Raw genomic sequence first — 16,957 nt, 5'->3', positions numbered from 1 at the left:
TATTGCTCCTTCCTAAGCAACCTAGCTGACCCCTTTTTGTTTAACTGGAAAATCACTGTTATGGTATAAAGAATAGTGCTAGGAGATTCTTTGAGATATTTGGTCATGGCCAAGAAGAACAAGAACCCGGGAAGGGGAGGGTACTATGGCAGTGCTTTTGGGCAGGCTGGTGAATGCTCCGATAGCTCAGGAAGAATTGACTCAGAAGTCACTGGCTCGGAGGATTCAAGTGCTCCGACGATGAAATCTATTCGTTTGAATTCTAGTGACTGTGACAGTTTTGGTGTGCCCATATAAATTCTTCCCCTGTCAAACATGTTGTCATCAGAGAGGAAGGATTTGAAACATTGGTTGAATATGGAAAATGCAGTGAATGCAGGGGAGGCTAACTTGAAATGGAAAGAAATGATTTGGAAAGTGGTTTATATTGTTTTTATTATTAATATATTTTCTGTCGGTTTTATCCGACAAGAATGCTTTTATTTATTCATTATTAATAAATTCTCTATCGATTATATCCGACACAAGTTCTGTCGATTTTAGCCGACATAGAATGCTTTTATTTATTCATTATTAATATATTCTCTGTAGGTTATATTCGACACAATTTCTGTCGGGTTTAGAGTATTTTCTGTCGGAAAATTTATTTCCTGACGCTGGCAATTCTGTCGCTTATTATATCCGCCACTGCATCCATTTTTTGTTAGATTTTGTTTAAAATCCGACAGTAATATACTTTTCTTGTCGGTTATCATAGTGACACTAATAAATGGTTTTGTAGTAATGAGAAACATTTCTCGCAAGTCGTAACCATCTCCTTAATAGGTGCCGGGTTTAGTGGGAATACACTGATGAAGTAATGGACGATCTCCCCACACCCTCAAACCCCTCATCGCCTTTGTACCAAAATCCTTCCTTGTTATCTTGATTTGGGGCTAAGATTCCCTTTGTCATAACTATGGAAAGAAATACTCATGCATTTCCAAATCGGCCTTTGCAACCTCACTCCAACATTCGTATGCATCATCTCATTTTCGAACATCTGAACGAGTGGTATCACGTTGGGCTAGGTTTGTCTGATTTCCTCGTCCTTTGCAACTTTTGGAAGAATGCCAAAACCCACTACTATTTTCAATCTCGGTCTGCGCTTCTGTGGTCTACTTAAATCACTGAGTTGTCTGGTCAAGATAAAGACTGGTACAAAGACATTCTACTAGCGGAGGGGAATTGGGAAAGTGACATATATGGACCAAAAACTCCCAGCAAACCCAAGAGCAAAATTAATTGTGTTTGTACCATACTTAGGGCCTTCGTATTTAGATTCAGTATAAATACTCGGGGGACTCAAATGTAATTATGTAATAAAAGAAAGTGCAAATATGTAATAAGTGAGTAGTCCTTATTCTATAAAATGACCCCTCACTCTCCTCATTAGGGGAGGCCAATTCCTAGGCCATGAGGATCCTCACACTCTTTCCCTCACAATCCTATCAGAAATACAATAATCAATGTGGACGTAGCCCAAACCTTGGGGTGAACCACGATACATCTTGTGTTATTTACTTTCTTGCAGATTCACGGTCGGATTTACGTTGTTCCAAGACCTCTGGTTTTGTGCATCAATATTTGGTGTCGTCTGTAGGAATTAACACGAAAAGTTATGTCGGTTCTCTCTCAAATTTTCACCTCCGCCGTGAATCTGCAGAAACCCAAGAACCAAACACCTGTAGAGTCACTACAAAACCCATCTCTCAAAAATGCAGAAATGAAAACTCCTAAACTCAACCACAGTTTCTTCTCTCTCCTCTTTCTATCTTGCTCTCTCTCTCTCTCTCTATCCATTTCTGTTTGGCTTTTGTGGTGGCATTCTGAGATCTGGTGGTGGGATTCGACGATCAGAGGGAAAAATGGCAGACCCGAAACTCGACGCACCCTTGATCCCACCATCGTCGTCATCACCATCCTCGTCAAGAAACCTCCCTAACTGCAAAAATTCAGTTACACTTAAATATGTGAAGCTTGGATACCATATTCTTATCACCCATGGAGTGTACCACTTTCTTTCCCCTCTTGCTATCGTTATCGCTGCCTAGATTTCAACATTTTCTCTCAAGGATCTTTATGATCTTTGGGAGCATCTCCAGTACAACCTGATTTCAGTGATTATCTGCTCGACTCTCCTTGTTTTCCTATCCACCGTGTACTTTGTCACCTGCCCTCGCCCGGTGTACCTTGTTAACTTTTCGTGCTACAAGTCAGAAGAATCTTGAAAATGCACGAAAACAGGGATGGAGAAGCAGAGAATCTGCAAGATCTGCAACAAGCGGTTCTCCAATGGAAAAACGATGAGGGGTCACATGAGATCCCACCTCACCAAGCTTCCTCTCCCTCTAAAGCCGCAGTCATCGCCGCAGCAGCAGCATCACTAACTCAGTGACTCGCCCGAGTTGTCGTCCCCTCAATTTTGACCTCGAACAGGGCCATGCATTCTTCTTTGGATTCATCCATGGTCCACGATAGCGGAAACATTGACAGTGAGTCCCACCCGCGAAACCCAACTCATAGAAGATCCAAGCGGCGCCGTAAAACGATTGGGAAATCATCGCTGACATTGCCAGCCGAGCCAAAGCAGACAGGGATGGGGGACCGGAGTCCGATGCTCCACCAACAAAGTCCGTATTGTCTCTCTCTCCCTCCCCTCCCTCAACCTCCGCATAGTGTTCTGGAGCTTGTGTTCGTCAGGGAACGGCTGCGATTGAGAGAGTCATGAAGAGGAAGGAGGAGGAATTTAATGGGGAGCTGCAAGTAGATAGAAAAAAAATGAGGCATGAAGAGATCGTTGTCGTCCTTGTCATCCAGCGGAGGATGAGGTGGCGCAATGAGACGATGTCAGGTGGACAGGTGTACAGTTGATCTGAGTGAAGAAAAGCAGTATCATAAAAAGCATAAGGTTTGTGCTTGTCTCTGGCCTCCACCAAAGGTTTTGCCAGCAATGCAGCAAAAAAAGGAGGAGTAAGAATGGATGTGCACGACCAGGCTGTCTAAGAAAATCTCTCTCTTTTCTTTCACATATTCCCCAAAGTCTCTTTTCCTTTACAGAAAAGAAAAATGAGGAGTAAGAATGGATAGGCACGACCAGGTTGTCCAAGAAAAGCAAGTGGGTTTGCAAGCAAAAGATACCTTACAAAGCAACATGGGTGGACAGAGAAGGAGTGGGGAGATCAAGAAAAGCATCAAGAAAAGCAGAAAGCAAAAGAAAATAAAAAGAAGCAGATATAATTGCGGTGGTGATGGCATGCAAGAAAAAGAATTATGGGCGTGACCCATTGAGCAGAGGGTCGGATTTATTTTTTAATGATGTAATTTATTTTTCATATCTTTCGGAGACATCTGTATAAACCTCATCAAAGGGTAATAATAATAATAAAAAAAACGGCAAGCCCAAAATAATGGGCTGTAATGTCGTGTGGAGGGCGAAGGCCCATATGCCCAAAAGAGCCAAGCCCTATGGCTCCAAATTTATTCGGCACCCTGCCACTATTATCACCAACCAGGTGATCAAAAGTACGCCCAGTACTCCCAAAATTATTCGGTAGCCTGCCGCTATTACTATCAACTAGGTGATCAAAAGTACGTCAAGTACTCCAAAATGATACATGAGCATCACTCATGCCAATCATACATAAACATTTCATGAGTATCACTCATGTCAATCATACATAAACATTCATGACCATCATTCATGTCAACATTCATGAGCATCACTCATGTCAACATTCATGAGCATCACTCATGTCAACATTCATGAGCATCACTCATGTCAACATCCATGAGCATCATTCATGTCAATCAACATAAACATTCATGAGCATCACTCATGTCAATTAGCTTCAAAAGCTTCATTTACAAAAGCTCCAGCTTCAAAAGCTTCATTTACAGAGCTTTAGCTTCAAAAGCTTCATTTACAGAGCTCTAGCTTCAAAAGCTTCATTTACAAAGCTCTAGCTTCAAAAGCTTCATTTACAAAAGCTCTAGCTTCAAAAGCTTCATTTACAGAGCTCTAGTTTCAAAAGCTTCATTTACAAAAGCTCTAGCTTCAAAAGCTTCATTTACAAAGCTTCATTTACAAAGCTCTAGCTTCTAAAGCTTCATTTATAAAGCTCTAGCTTCAAAAGCTTCATTTACAGAGCTCTAGCTTCAAAATCTTCATTTACAAAAGCTCTAGCTTCAAAAGCTTCATTTACAGAGCTCTAGCTTCAAAAGCTTCATTTACAGAGCTCTAGCTTCAAAAGCTTCGTTTACAAAAGCTCCAGCTTCGAAAGCTTCATTTGCAGAGCTCTAGCTTCAAAGCTTCACTTGCAAAGCTTCACTTGCAAAGCTTCACCTACAAAGCTTCAGTGCAGGGTATACAAATACCACCTCCGAACAACCGCCACTTCGGCCCATACATGGATTCAATTTAAAGTCTCCAACCAACAGACTCTATTGACCGAAGACGTGGGGGACTACACTATGTACCATATATTGGGCCTCAACTGGGCCTTATGAAAAACACTTGGGGGACTTAGCCCATTATTTATGTATTAAGGAGCGAGCCCTTATTCTATAAAAGGGACTCCCTCACTTTCATTAGAGAGCACCCATTATTCATGTACTGAGGAGCGAACCCTTATTTTATAAAAGGGACTCCCTCACATTCATTAAAGAGCATCGCCGCCAACTGAGCAATCGCCTCGCCACGAGCATCATTCCTAATCCATTATTCATGTACTGAGGAGCGAACCCTTATTTTATAAAAGGGACTCCCTCACCTTCATTAGAGAGCATCGCCGCCAGTTAGGCAACCGCCTCACCGCAAGCATCAACTCTAGCCTACCATTTATGTATTGAGGAGTGAGCTCTTATTCTATAAAAGGGACCCCCTCACCTTCAAACGCCACAAGCCAAGCCAACCAAAGGTAACATAAGCCACAAGCTGAGCAGCCTCGCAACATGTGCTACTTATAGTTGAGCATCATTTCACTTTGAGCACCGCCTCATATCAAATATTAGTTTAAGACGACATCTAGTTACTTCGGCCCACACATGGACTGAATTTCAAGTCTCTAGCCAAAAGACTCTCTTGACTGAAGACTTGGGGATCTACTGTTTGTACCATACTTAGGGCCTCCGTATTTAGATCTCGTATAAATACTCGGGGGACTCAAATGTAATTATGTAATAAAGGAAGGGTCAAATATGTAATAAGTGAAGAGTCCTTATTCTATAAAAGGACCCCTCACTCTCATCATTAAGGGAGGCCAATTCCTAAGCCATGAGGATCCTCACACTCGCTCCCTCACAATCCTCTCAGAAATACAATAATCAATATGGACGTAGCCCAAATCTTGGGGTGAACCACGATACATCTTGTGTTATTTACTTTCTTGCAGATTCACGGTCGGATTTACGTTGTTCCAAGACCTCCGGTTTTGTGCATCAATAAATTGCAATGTTTAGAATTTTGGTCCATGTCGTCCTGAACTTATCAATATGGCTTTTCACATCATCCTCACTCCACGTCGGAGTTGGAAGTGGCTTAGTGCACCAGACAGAGAGGGAGCACAGGGATGGCTAATATCATTGATTTTGTTCCAACTATCTTATCCCTAACCCCTAGGGGGTTGCAGCTAATGATGCTCTAAAGCCGCCAAAACGTACCAAATGTGCACCTGATATTGGGAAAGAAAAGAAAATAAAGAAGTCGGAAAAAGTTGCTCTGAAAAAGATTCATGTCAAGGTTTCTAAAAAGAAGATCAGACTAGCAAGTAGCTTTGGAGATGGCCATGATGTAGTGCCCGAGATCGTTTACCTCACTTCTTTGGCTGATGAAAATTTATAGCAAGCTCCCGTAATCCTTGGTGGAGAAAGAGGTAAGTCCATCCTCAAATAGGCACCAACGTGGAAGCATGAGTCATTGAAGAGGCAGCTGTAGCCTTCAGTGTAATGACCCGAAATAAAATTTATTTGGAAGCTAGATCCAATGGTAGGCCAGTAAAAGTCATGTTTAATCACAACTATTAACCATAATAAAATTTCCTTATTTTCCACTTACTAAAAAAATTATTTTGTTTCTTTATGGTTGCATCTAACCTTCTTGTTAGACTGCATACGTACCCTACGAAGGGATCAAGCTAATCGTAGTTCGAAATTACATACACACGATTGAATCACATCAAATGAAAATCAAATATTAACTCAGAATATCAAAATTAGCTTAAAAAGACAAAATCGGTCATCTGGCCACGCGCCACCGTAGACAGCGGCTTTTGGTGAAATTCAGACTAACTCTAAAAACTATCAAATTTTCTAGACATGTAGAACTCAATAAGGGAAAAAAAATTTCATACCTGGGCCGAAGTCCAATTCGGCCAGGAAGACGTCTGAAATCACCTCGATCAGTCGAAAACCCTAGAATAGGTGTTCTTCAGTTCGATCTCCCTGTTGCACCGCCGCCCCAAAAATTGTTTGGGGTTTGTTCCTGGGCTCAAAATGATTCTTTTGGTGGTGGTGGTCGAAGGAAGACTCTTCAGAATTGGTGGATCATCGGTGAGGAACCATCGTACCCACCCATGTTGTTCCTCGTGAAACTGAGGTCAAAATAACTCAATTTTTTGGCGAAAATGGGAGAATGGAGGTTGGGTGGAGTGTGCAGGTGGTGGTTGGGTGGAATTCATCGAAAAATGGACTAAAATCTCTAGAATTTGCTACCCATAATTGAGCCGGGTCACTCAAAGGAAACATGTCAAAATGAGATATGATTCCCTCATTCTTTCTTCCTTCATTTCCTCCCATCCTGATTACGTAGCCCTTCTTTCCTTTCCCTCATTTCTCCTCTCTTTTCTCCATCCTAGCCATACATGTGGCACCCAAATCACTGTTTTGACAAAACTGAAGCCTTCCAGATTAATGGTCAAATGACTATTTTGCCTTATCTTTGCTCGTTATAACTCCTTCATTATAACTCTGTTTGGTGAACAGTTTTTGCCTACGTGCTCATATGGTCAACCTTTATCCAAATATACCAAGAAATACTGCGAAATTTATAATGATAAAATACGTCCTCATATAATTATGTTTAGCCAACTAGGGACATTTTCGTCTTTTTCTATACGCCATAAATATGAATGCGTCGTAACTCTGAATACGACTATAAAATACATAATTAATAATAAAGTCTAGAAACGGGATTTCACATTTCCCCCCATTTGAATTTCATAAACATCAATTAATTTGAATTTCATAACTAAATCACATATTTAAAAATTATCAGGGTATTACATTCAGCGTCTTTAGCCTTTAACCATACGGCTGCACCTCTATGCAATCAAGTTTTAGTAGAGGGTTTGACTGATCAAGTGCCAGAAGATCCATCATTTCTCCCTAGTGCTAGTAGATGAGTATCTGATGAGGCGTCATGTTTGGTGATTAAGCCTGTTGTTGGGTTGGCACCACTTCTTTTGGATGAAAGCGATCTTCATAATGTGGGGCATGCCCAAGCATTGATTTGTTCTACTATCCCTCCTGCTGATTTTAGGGGGACAATGTTTGTGGAGACCTTCAAGAGAAGTGTTATTAGAGTAGATACACAATTAGCTCTTCTAACTTGCTTACCTCACATACTGTTTGCTACTTGTTTGTTCTTTTCTTATTCTTACCCCTGTACATTTTTTTAAGAAAACACTTGGACTGAAGCCTTGATCCCGTGCTCGAGTAGAATAAAATTCCAAGCTTGAAGTTGCTTACAAGAACGAGTTGGGTAGCAGGATCAAGTTTGAGCAGGCTTTGCAGGAAAAAGGTACCATACTTGAGGTGTTTTTTAGTGCAGAGCGGGCTTGAAGTGCTAAGAAGTAAACTCTAAAGGCACATTTAGATGAGGTGGAACGGTTGTTGGCGTCAGAGCGGAGTTCGTTGGATGCTGATAGATCTATTCTTCAATCAGACTCAGATGCAGCCCGAGAAGAAATGAGTCAAGCCGAGAAAATCCAAGCAAAAGTTTCTCAACAAAACAAGGAGGAGATCCTAAAGCTACGGCGACAATATTAAAAGGATATTGTGCAGGTGTACAACTAGGGATATCTTGACGGTTACACGGGCCAAGATCACCACGATAGATAAGACTATGCTGGCTTACTATAGGAGATACGAGAAGCTGATTTATTGGTGCCTTCTACTCTCGTGATTAATGCGTCGAAGCTTGCCTTGTCGAACTGGGGTAAGTCTTATTCCGACTTGAGGGGGTAGCAAGAGGAGGGAGTGTCGTCGTTGTCGAAGCTGCCCTATCAGCTCTCCTTCAACCAACTCTAAGGGAGCCACAAATGTCGACGATGCTGAATAGTCATCTTTTGTTTCTTTGCTGAGCCAGAATAGGGGCAATGGCCAATTCATAACTTGAACATTTTGCCCCAATCTGGGTTTTAAATATTTTTTCTTTATATGAGAACCTTTTTCTTGTTAGCACACACCTTTACTGTTGCATCTGTCGCTTAGTTTTATTCCATTGGCCATGCCTTCGGTCTGGTCAATTCTATAAAGTAAACTAACTTCGGAATGGTGAGGGAGTCTTAATTCGACACGGGGTGGTGTGGGTGCTCTCACTGCCAAAGCTACCCCTATCGGTTCTCCTCTGGCCCACTATGAGGGCACCATAAATGTCGACAATGCAGTAATCTTTTGTTTCTTTGTTGAGCCAAAATGGGGGCATGTCCAATTTATAACTTGAACCTTTTACCCTGGTGTCGGTTTTAATTATGTTTTCTTTGTCTGAGAACCTTTTCCTTGTTAGTGCACACCTTTACTGCTGCATCTGTTGCCCTAGTTTTATTCCATTCGCTGTGCCTTCGATCTGGTTAATTCTCCAAAGTAAACTAACTTCGGAATTGTAAGTGACAAATCGGAGAACGAGTAAGCTTGTGGGTCCGAGACAAAGCTTGGCAACTTCCCTTGATGATGTTGATTCAGAAGAACATCATCTCCCAAACTTAGTGTCCATAGAGGTACCCATTGGATATAAAATACTTGACTCTTAAGAAGGAGGACTATTTCGAATTTCACTACGCGCTTAATCTTTATATGTTAAATTGGAAAAGGCATTGTCCATACAATGTGTAAGGTTTAATGGGAGAATGTAGAACTATTTTTAATATTCTAAGATGGTCCATATGGAATAGTCCATACAATGTGTATGGTTTAATGGGTATCATTATTTGTAAATAATCCTATTAGTCAAATTATGAGAAATTGTTTCCTATCGTATTACGGTGATGGGTGGTAATTGATTATGGGTTTCAAAGAAAACGGGTCATCTCTTTGCCTTACTTACATATATTGCACATGTACATCTAATATGCACTTGACAGAAAAACACGATTAGAGTTTTCACATGCAAATAGAGGCAAGAGAGAGAACACCTATTTCCTCCGCTGCTGACAAAACCGATTGGGATCTCATAGTGTTTGCCATCACGGATCAAAGTACATTTCGTTGTTTCTTGTATTTCCGCATCTATTGCATATGTAAAAATCATGAAATTCAATGATCTTGGCTTAATTTGATTTATATTTCACAGTTTCACCCAGAATAGGATCCTCGCATGTGTTCCTCCCTCGCACGAATTCTATGAAACCAAAATCGATATAGTCCTGCCCACGGTTTCATTATTATTAATTTCAAATTCGCCATGAATTTGTAGTGTGTATGCAAGTATATACCGTTTACTAAGAAGGGTATTGAATTTAATTAAATCTTTAATTTTTTACATTTTTTTTCACGGAAAACAAATGCATATATTTTTTTTAAATGGGAACAATTGGTGGCAAGTCATTGTTATCCATCCATTTCGGAGGCCAGGATGACTCATAAAGGCATTTTAGCCTCCTCTTGGCCACAAGTTTGACTTCCACACCATCAGCAGGTTTCATACCTGAGACCTTCAATTTTTAGTTTGAAAAAAGTAAAATTAAATAAAAAGGCCACTAGGTCGTGATTAATGCATTTTTTTTTAATTTGGAAAACCCTTCTTGTACAACTATTACAAGTACAATTAAATAAAAAGGCCTAACGGGTTGCAACTACATTTAAATATAGAGGTGTGATATTTATACATTATTTTTTACTTTTCACATCATCCTTATTAATTTGTATCATTTGATCTTATTCAATTCATTGGATACGAAAGCCGGAATTAAGAGGGTGTGTGGGAAATAAAAAAAAAGTATAGATGGAACACCCCTTAATTATAATATAGGGGGATGACATGATTGATAGGTTTTCACTCTTAGTTAAAATATCTTATATTACATATACAGTGAAATAATAATATTATGTGACGGTGTTCAGAATGCGCCAATATATATATATATATATATCAAAATACAATATTCATGTTACCTGATGCATTAGTGCCCATCAAATGACAAAAGTCGTGTTAACGTGTGAGTTGTCCTACTCATTTATTCCCACTCAAAGAGTCAATTTTAACCCAAAGTGGTGGATCCACACAGTAATACGGGCTGTTTGTTGTTGTGGGTGGGGGCCTAATTTGAACGGGTCATATGCCACATAGTATTTTTATCATTAGCTGGCTCGTGAAAATGTATTTACTTTCTAAATTGTTGGACATTTTAAGCACCCCGCACCAAACCAAGTTTCCAAATAAGAAACGTGAGTTTATAAGATTGCGACAACCACATCATTGACATGAATAAAACCACACCTTGTGCGCACCAGCTAGGCTAATCTACCTTTGTTGTGATGTATGCATATTTAGAAGTTCAGATATTATAGGACATAAATTTTGAGAAATATTTAGAAGTATATTATATATACAAAGTTTGTATTAAGCAAAATGTATATTTCATTTGACTTGGAGGGTTTAAGTTTTATATGATTGATCTTTTGGCCATATTTGTTGGTCTAATAATTATTTTTTTGGTTAAACAATAGATTTTGTTAAATTAGTCACCAACGAGATTAGAACTCATACCGTCATAAGGGCTCAACTTTTTTTCACCACTGTGGTAAAATGCCACTTGCGTTAGTCTAATAATTGAGTAATAAGAATCTGAAATATTTGGAAGTTGAGATATTATATGAAACCTAAGGAAGAAAGGAGTGGTTAGTAAACTGCAAATGCACCAAGGATTTTTTTAGATAACATAAAATTTCAGTAAGAGCGGTAAAGAATTTACATAGATTAGGCATGTCAAACGTGTCTCAAAGTGAACCTTACTTAGAAAGAACCACATGTGAAATTCCTATAGCAGGAACATGAGGGCACACATCTTAAAAACCACAAATCAATAATTACAAATTTATTACAAGTACAATACAATTCCTCAACTACAAATAGCTCACATTCAACTAACATGAAAGATAACATTCACAAAGGCTGAACTATGCAAGCTGAAGAACTACCGCATCACTCTATGATAATCTTGAAATTGCCGACAAAGAAGTCATACTATGTATCATCTCCAATAAAACTTTGTGTTTCATCCTCGTAGTTCTTTATCAAGCACACGGATCACTAAAAAGATAAAAGGCTCTTCTTGAGAAAGTTAGAGAGTGACCACAATCACTAAGATTCTTTTTGACAGAGCTACCACACCTAATAACTCAAGATGGTTAAAAGATAGGGACCTGGCTTCTCTGTTTATTTGTACGGTCACGGTTAAGCCACATCAACATTTTATATTACTATTGCTTTTTATTTCATTATTTCTATAAAAAATCAATATAAAATGTTAATATGACTTAACCGCGACTGCATAAAATAAGAGAGGATAAGAATGTATACAAATAGGGAGGGCAGAGAAGCCGAGTCCAAAAGATGGAGAGATGCAGAGAGGTAAAGATATGAAGTGACCAAGAAGGATTGTTGCCCCCCAAAGGCAAAAGTTGGCGACGGAGGATTGTTTATCTGTAGCGGTTAGGTTTATGCAAATGCACCAAAGCTAAAGAAAACTAGCTAAAATTAGGGTACAATTATTATAACTTAATAAATTTGTAGCTGTCACATTTCTTTTCAAAGGGATCATAATTTGTGAACGAAAACGACAAGATTCTAATTTAGTAAATTATTTATTTCTTTCTTGCAAAATTTAGTAAGGATGAGAATAGTGTAGAGGTGGGTTGCGAAGAGAATAGATCATTTCTAGATCTCTTTCATTAAGGTTACCAGATCAAACTCTTTTATTAAGGTTAACAGATCAAGTAATTTGAATTTTTGAAATTTCATCTAATAGTAAAAAATTATTATAACTTTTGAGATGTCAAAATAGGTGGGTCATTAGATGAAATTTTAAAGATCCCGATCACTTGATCCGATAATCTTGGTGGAAAAGATTCGAAAATGATCACTTCTCGGTTGTGAAAGTGTATGTTTGGGAATGAAACATAGAAACCCAAAATATCCGAAGGAACCTCGAATTGTCGATTCTTGAAGCAAAGCAAATGGGTCCCATTTTTACTCAAGGTCAAAATTTAGTAAGGATGAGAATAGAGTGGAGGTGGGTTGTGAAAGTGTAAGTTTGGGAATGAAACAGGGAAACCCAAAATATCCGAAGGAACCTCGAAATTTCGATTCTTGAAGCAAAGCAAATGGGTCCCATTTTTAATTAAGGACTAAGAAATAGTAATTATATAACCTAAGCACACAAATATTACCTGAAGAGCCAGCTGGCCTTTACCAATATCTCTACCTAATATTTAGGTAAAGTTGACCAAAAACAGGAACACATGGTATCCTTAAAGCAGTATATACACACACACAATATCTTCCACCAACACACCAACGCACCAACGCACCAACGCACCATGGCCTGCGACAAGGGATTTTCGAGTAGCTATTTTCTACTGAAGCCAGAAGAAGTTGGCTTCTTTGATCTGGTTCACATTCTGTTCTCCTCCAACGTTGAGGAAGGAAGGTATGCAGATTACTCTAAGAGTGAGGGCACAGTCACAGATGATACGATCAGCTTCAGACGCAGATGGCTTATGTTTATCTCCATCTTGGCTCAAAAGTTTCTGCAACTTGTGTCAAAGCCACTCTCAGTTTTAGGGTCGGGGATTGAAATGTGTTTGAACCTTTTGTCAAGCAACCGCAATATTTTTGTGCTCGTACTCAATTCCTTCCGAGGTTCGCGTGCTAACTATTATTAATTTCCTTCCTTGTGTTTATCATATATTTTGGATGGAAGTAATTATTCTCTGAAGTTTCTTCGAAGAATAATCCTAGATAAATCAAAATTTTAAACTAAATGATGTCACCAATAAAAAATAAGCACGTTCATCAACATTTACATAATAATCTAATCATTAATAACCACATCATTTGATTTACAAAATTTTGTTTAAAAATTTAATTTCTCTAACATTACTCTTTTTTCGAATGGTTTGCTTAAAATAATTTTTTTTTGACAAACGATAAGACAATCTTAAATTACACTGAGGATGATTTGAACTTAGATGTAGAGAAAACACACCTCTAGCCAACTTATATAATCTAATATCTGTTGCTTATAATACTAGAAGATCATGATTAACGATTACCTCATTTCTTTTTTATTTCTTTTTAAAATTGAATTGTTCTTTTGATTATATATGTTAGTATGTTGAGGGTACAAATCTCAGGTAAAGAAGAAATTTTGTACATACGTATAAGTAATTGAGTTATTCTCCATATTACCAATTAATTTTATGGTGAAACCTCAACTTTAGACATATTATCTACTACTTAAAAGAGGAAACTGCATTCCAAGTCGTATAATCCATTTATGCTTTGCTCCTTTTGTTTGATAATTAATAATTTTTAGTTCATATACATGTATTTTGAATTGAAACATTGTTGTTCCAAAAAATAGTTTTGTTTGCAAATGTTGAGTCAGATAAGTTATTAAGGGTATTGCGTGGGTATTGTGCACTCAAATTTAAATTTCTTTTTGCATCAATAGACTATATATTTGTGTGTGTGTAAGTAAGTATTTTAACATTGAAGCTATTGAAATGTGTTAAAAAAATTAATTCATCGTGTTCTGAATATATAATTTAATTAGCTATTGACATGTCTTGAAAAATTAATTAAATATTTTTTGTTGTGTAATTGATGAAGGCAACATTGCCATGGTTTAATGATAGTGTGTAATAATACAAATTATTCAGATCCAACACATCCAATCAATTGAACCAAGCGGTCACCCTCAATTATCGCTGTTGTGGGTGAACAATCATGAAATTTCCTTGCCCGGGCCCCAGACAGATTATAAAGTCCACAACTCTACTAATGTATGCAAAGCAGATATTTTCCTTGGACATCTGTCCCCCAGAAATTTTATGTGTTTCAGGTCGTATAATTATTTCACCTGCATTTATAATATGAATACATAACAAAATTGATTATCCAAATTTAAAGGTACATAATAATAAATAAGTACACATCTTATAATTTAGTGAAATAATACCACATCATGGTATTTCGGATACACCTAAAAATCTCTTTATTAATTGGTGTTCAAACCACAACAATATCGGACTACTTTTAAGACTATCTGGCTTATAGGGATCGATGCAAGTATTAGGCCTTTTTTGGTCATAATGGAGAAGATCAAACTCTTGACGTTCACCAGTTTTCCTACTCATCCTCATTGCTTAGCTAACCCAATGGATCAATTAGGGTTCATGCCACTGAGGTTTCCAACCAAGGAAACAGACCGGACCAAGATAGTTATAAGTTTGTGATTCTTTTTCATGGAGACTAAAATGGAGATGGGTTCATGTTGTTCAGGGAAGTTGGTAAAGCCAGATAAATCATCAGCAACATTTCTGTCATTTATAGGGAATATGGACAAGCGGGTGAAGTTAGACAGTAGCATCAAACATGATGATGCCAATTACCATGCAGCACTCTCTATGATGGCTTCTAAAGCTTCTTATGAAAACAAGACCTACATTGAAACTACTGTGAATGATCACTGGAAGGTACATATAATATATCCTTTAGCAGTTTGATTGTATATATATACACTTAGCAATTAGGGTAATGTTCTCTTGCCAAATTTCATTGCCAGAGTTAAATAGTCTAACAATAGACAGTCTGGTAAAAGAACATTTATATGCGTATATACATTTGTAGTGTTAAATATTGAACATATACACTTTTTACAGTATTAAGTATTGAGTACTACTTTTATAACACCAAAATGCAATTGCTCTTGAGCAGATGGAGTTCTTGGGATTTTATGACTTCTGGAATGGTAAGAAGCTAGTAACCTATCACTTTGTAAGTACTTGCTGCATTCTTTTCAAATTGGCCACAAGTCTTTGTGCAATTCTTATGAAAATAATAGCATTTTGAACTACGATTAATGATGATTTCTTTTCAATGCAGATTATCAACAAAAAGCCACAACACAAGCCTTCTTGCTTCGTGATAAAACTGGTGACCGTGACACCATTGTTGTGGCCTTTAGGGGAACCGAACCTTTCGACGCCGATGCATGGTGCTCCGACTTTGACATCTCATGGTACGAGCTTTCAGCCGGGGTTGGAAAAATTCATGGTGGCTTTATGAAAGCTTTAGGCTTACAAAAGAATGTTGGTTGGCCTAAAGAAATCAAACAAGAAGATGGGCAGCCAGCCGTAGCTTACTATGCCATTAGAGAGATGCTAAAAGAACTTTTGAGCCAAAACGATCAAGCGAGATACATTGTGACAGGGCATAGTTTGGGTGGGGCTCTAGCAATTCTGTTTCCTACAGTTCTGGCTCTGCACAATGAGGCATGGTTATTGGAGGGGTTGCAAGGGGTGTATACATTTGGGCAGCCAAGGGTAGGAGATGAGAAATTTGGAGAGTTCATGACAGAAAAATTGAAAGAGCATGGTATTCGATATTTTAGATTCGTTTATGGTAATGATATGGTGCCTAGGTTGCCTTATGATGACAAGGACTTAATGTTCAAGCATTTTGGGACATGCCTCTACTATAATCGGCAGTATGAAGTGAAGGTAAAGCCTCTCAAAATTATTCCTTTCAGATAACAAAAAAACGTTTTTACTATTAAATTTTTTTCAAAACTAATAATTGTGCTTTTTGGAATGACTAAAAGTGTTTTCTAACAATAAAAATCTCTTCTCACTACATTTGCTAAAAACTTTTTTGGATCCTAAAAGCGTTTTTTGAAGATTTCATGCAGCACATTTAAGTGTTTTTCTAAAAAGCACTTGAATTTTCTATAAAAAAGAACAAAAATCTACTTGTTTCTAATTGAATATGTAATAAATACTTGAGTTTGTAATAAAGTTCTCTATGGTAGCACACTTTTGAAAGACCATTCTCTTTTTTGGTGCTTTTATATGGGCAGGTTGTTGCAGAAGAACCGAACAAGAATTACTTTTCACCATTGGGGGCAATACCAATGATGATAAATGCCTTCTGCGAGCTGATTAGAAGCTTCACTATTTCACGCACAAAGGGACCAGACTATAAAGAAGGATCTTTTCTAAGAATTTTTAGGGTCATTGGCTTGGTACTTCCAGGCGTTCCATCTCATAGCACCCAAGATTATGTTAATGCTACCCGGTTGGGATCATCAAACGTATTCCTCCCACCCAGAAACATACCGCAAGAAGTTTAGGGTTTAAAATCCTCACCCTTGTAAAACCATAAAAGAAGATTAATAACGGCATATGTTTCGTGTGACAGTATTTCTCTTCTCAACGCTGATGACAAAACAGCAACACAGACAGAACAAGCTGACAAGAGGAATCGCTTAATAGTACTATGATATAATGTAAAGTAAAAGAATCTTATATAGATAGTATTGAGTGCAATATAAAGTAGAGTGACAAAGGAGAGATTAATTTCAGAATCTTATCTATAGATGTATATAAAAAGATAGATCCTTAGAATATTTGGAGACTT

General features: G+C 38.0%; 1 protein-coding gene across 2 annotated transcripts; it reads left to right on the top strand.

Moving 5' to 3' along the window:
• The first annotated feature begins 12,707 nt into the window (after window positions 1-12,707).
• On the top strand, window positions 12,708-16,737 carry LOC103418353 (triacylglycerol lipase OBL1-like). Of its 2 annotated transcripts, none has more exons than XM_008356479.4 (5): window positions 12,708-13,177; window positions 14,822-15,015; window positions 15,257-15,290; window positions 15,425-16,041; window positions 16,398-16,737. In XM_008356479.4, the coding sequence occupies exons 1-5, from the start codon at window positions 12,778-12,780 to the stop codon at window positions 16,668-16,670; spliced, it is 1,518 nt and encodes a 505-aa protein (XP_008354701.3). In that variant the 5' UTR covers window positions 12,708-12,777; the 3' UTR covers window positions 16,671-16,737. The 2 variants fall into 2 exon arrangements, with proteins under 2 accessions (XP_008354701.3, XP_070671994.1); XM_070815893.1 differs by having other exon boundaries at window positions 12,821-14,544; window positions 14,616-15,015.
• Window positions 16,738-16,957: the final 220 nt, after the last annotated feature.

Source organism: Malus domestica, chromosome 02, assembly GCF_042453785.1.
Source record: "Malus domestica chromosome 02, GDT2T_hap1".
Classification (NCBI taxonomy): domain Eukaryota; kingdom Viridiplantae; phylum Streptophyta; class Magnoliopsida; order Rosales; family Rosaceae; genus Malus; species Malus domestica.
Note: the sequence above shows the minus strand (reverse complement) of the source record. Positions and strands in the feature narration are given on the sequence as shown.

Excerpts from the sequence above, each read along its gene's own strand:
- LOC103418353 (XM_008356479.4), top strand. The coding sequence starts at position 12,778 with ATGGTATCCTTAAAGCAGTATATACACACACACAATATCTTCCACCAA. Across the intron at positions 13,178-14,821 it reads CGTACTCAATTCCTTCCGAG|GGAAGTTGGTAAAGCCAGAT; the intron begins GTTCGCGTGCTA and ends CATGTTGTTCAG. Across the intron at positions 15,016-15,256 it reads CTGTGAATGATCACTGGAAG|ATGGAGTTCTTGGGATTTTA; the intron begins GTACATATAATA and ends GCTCTTGAGCAG.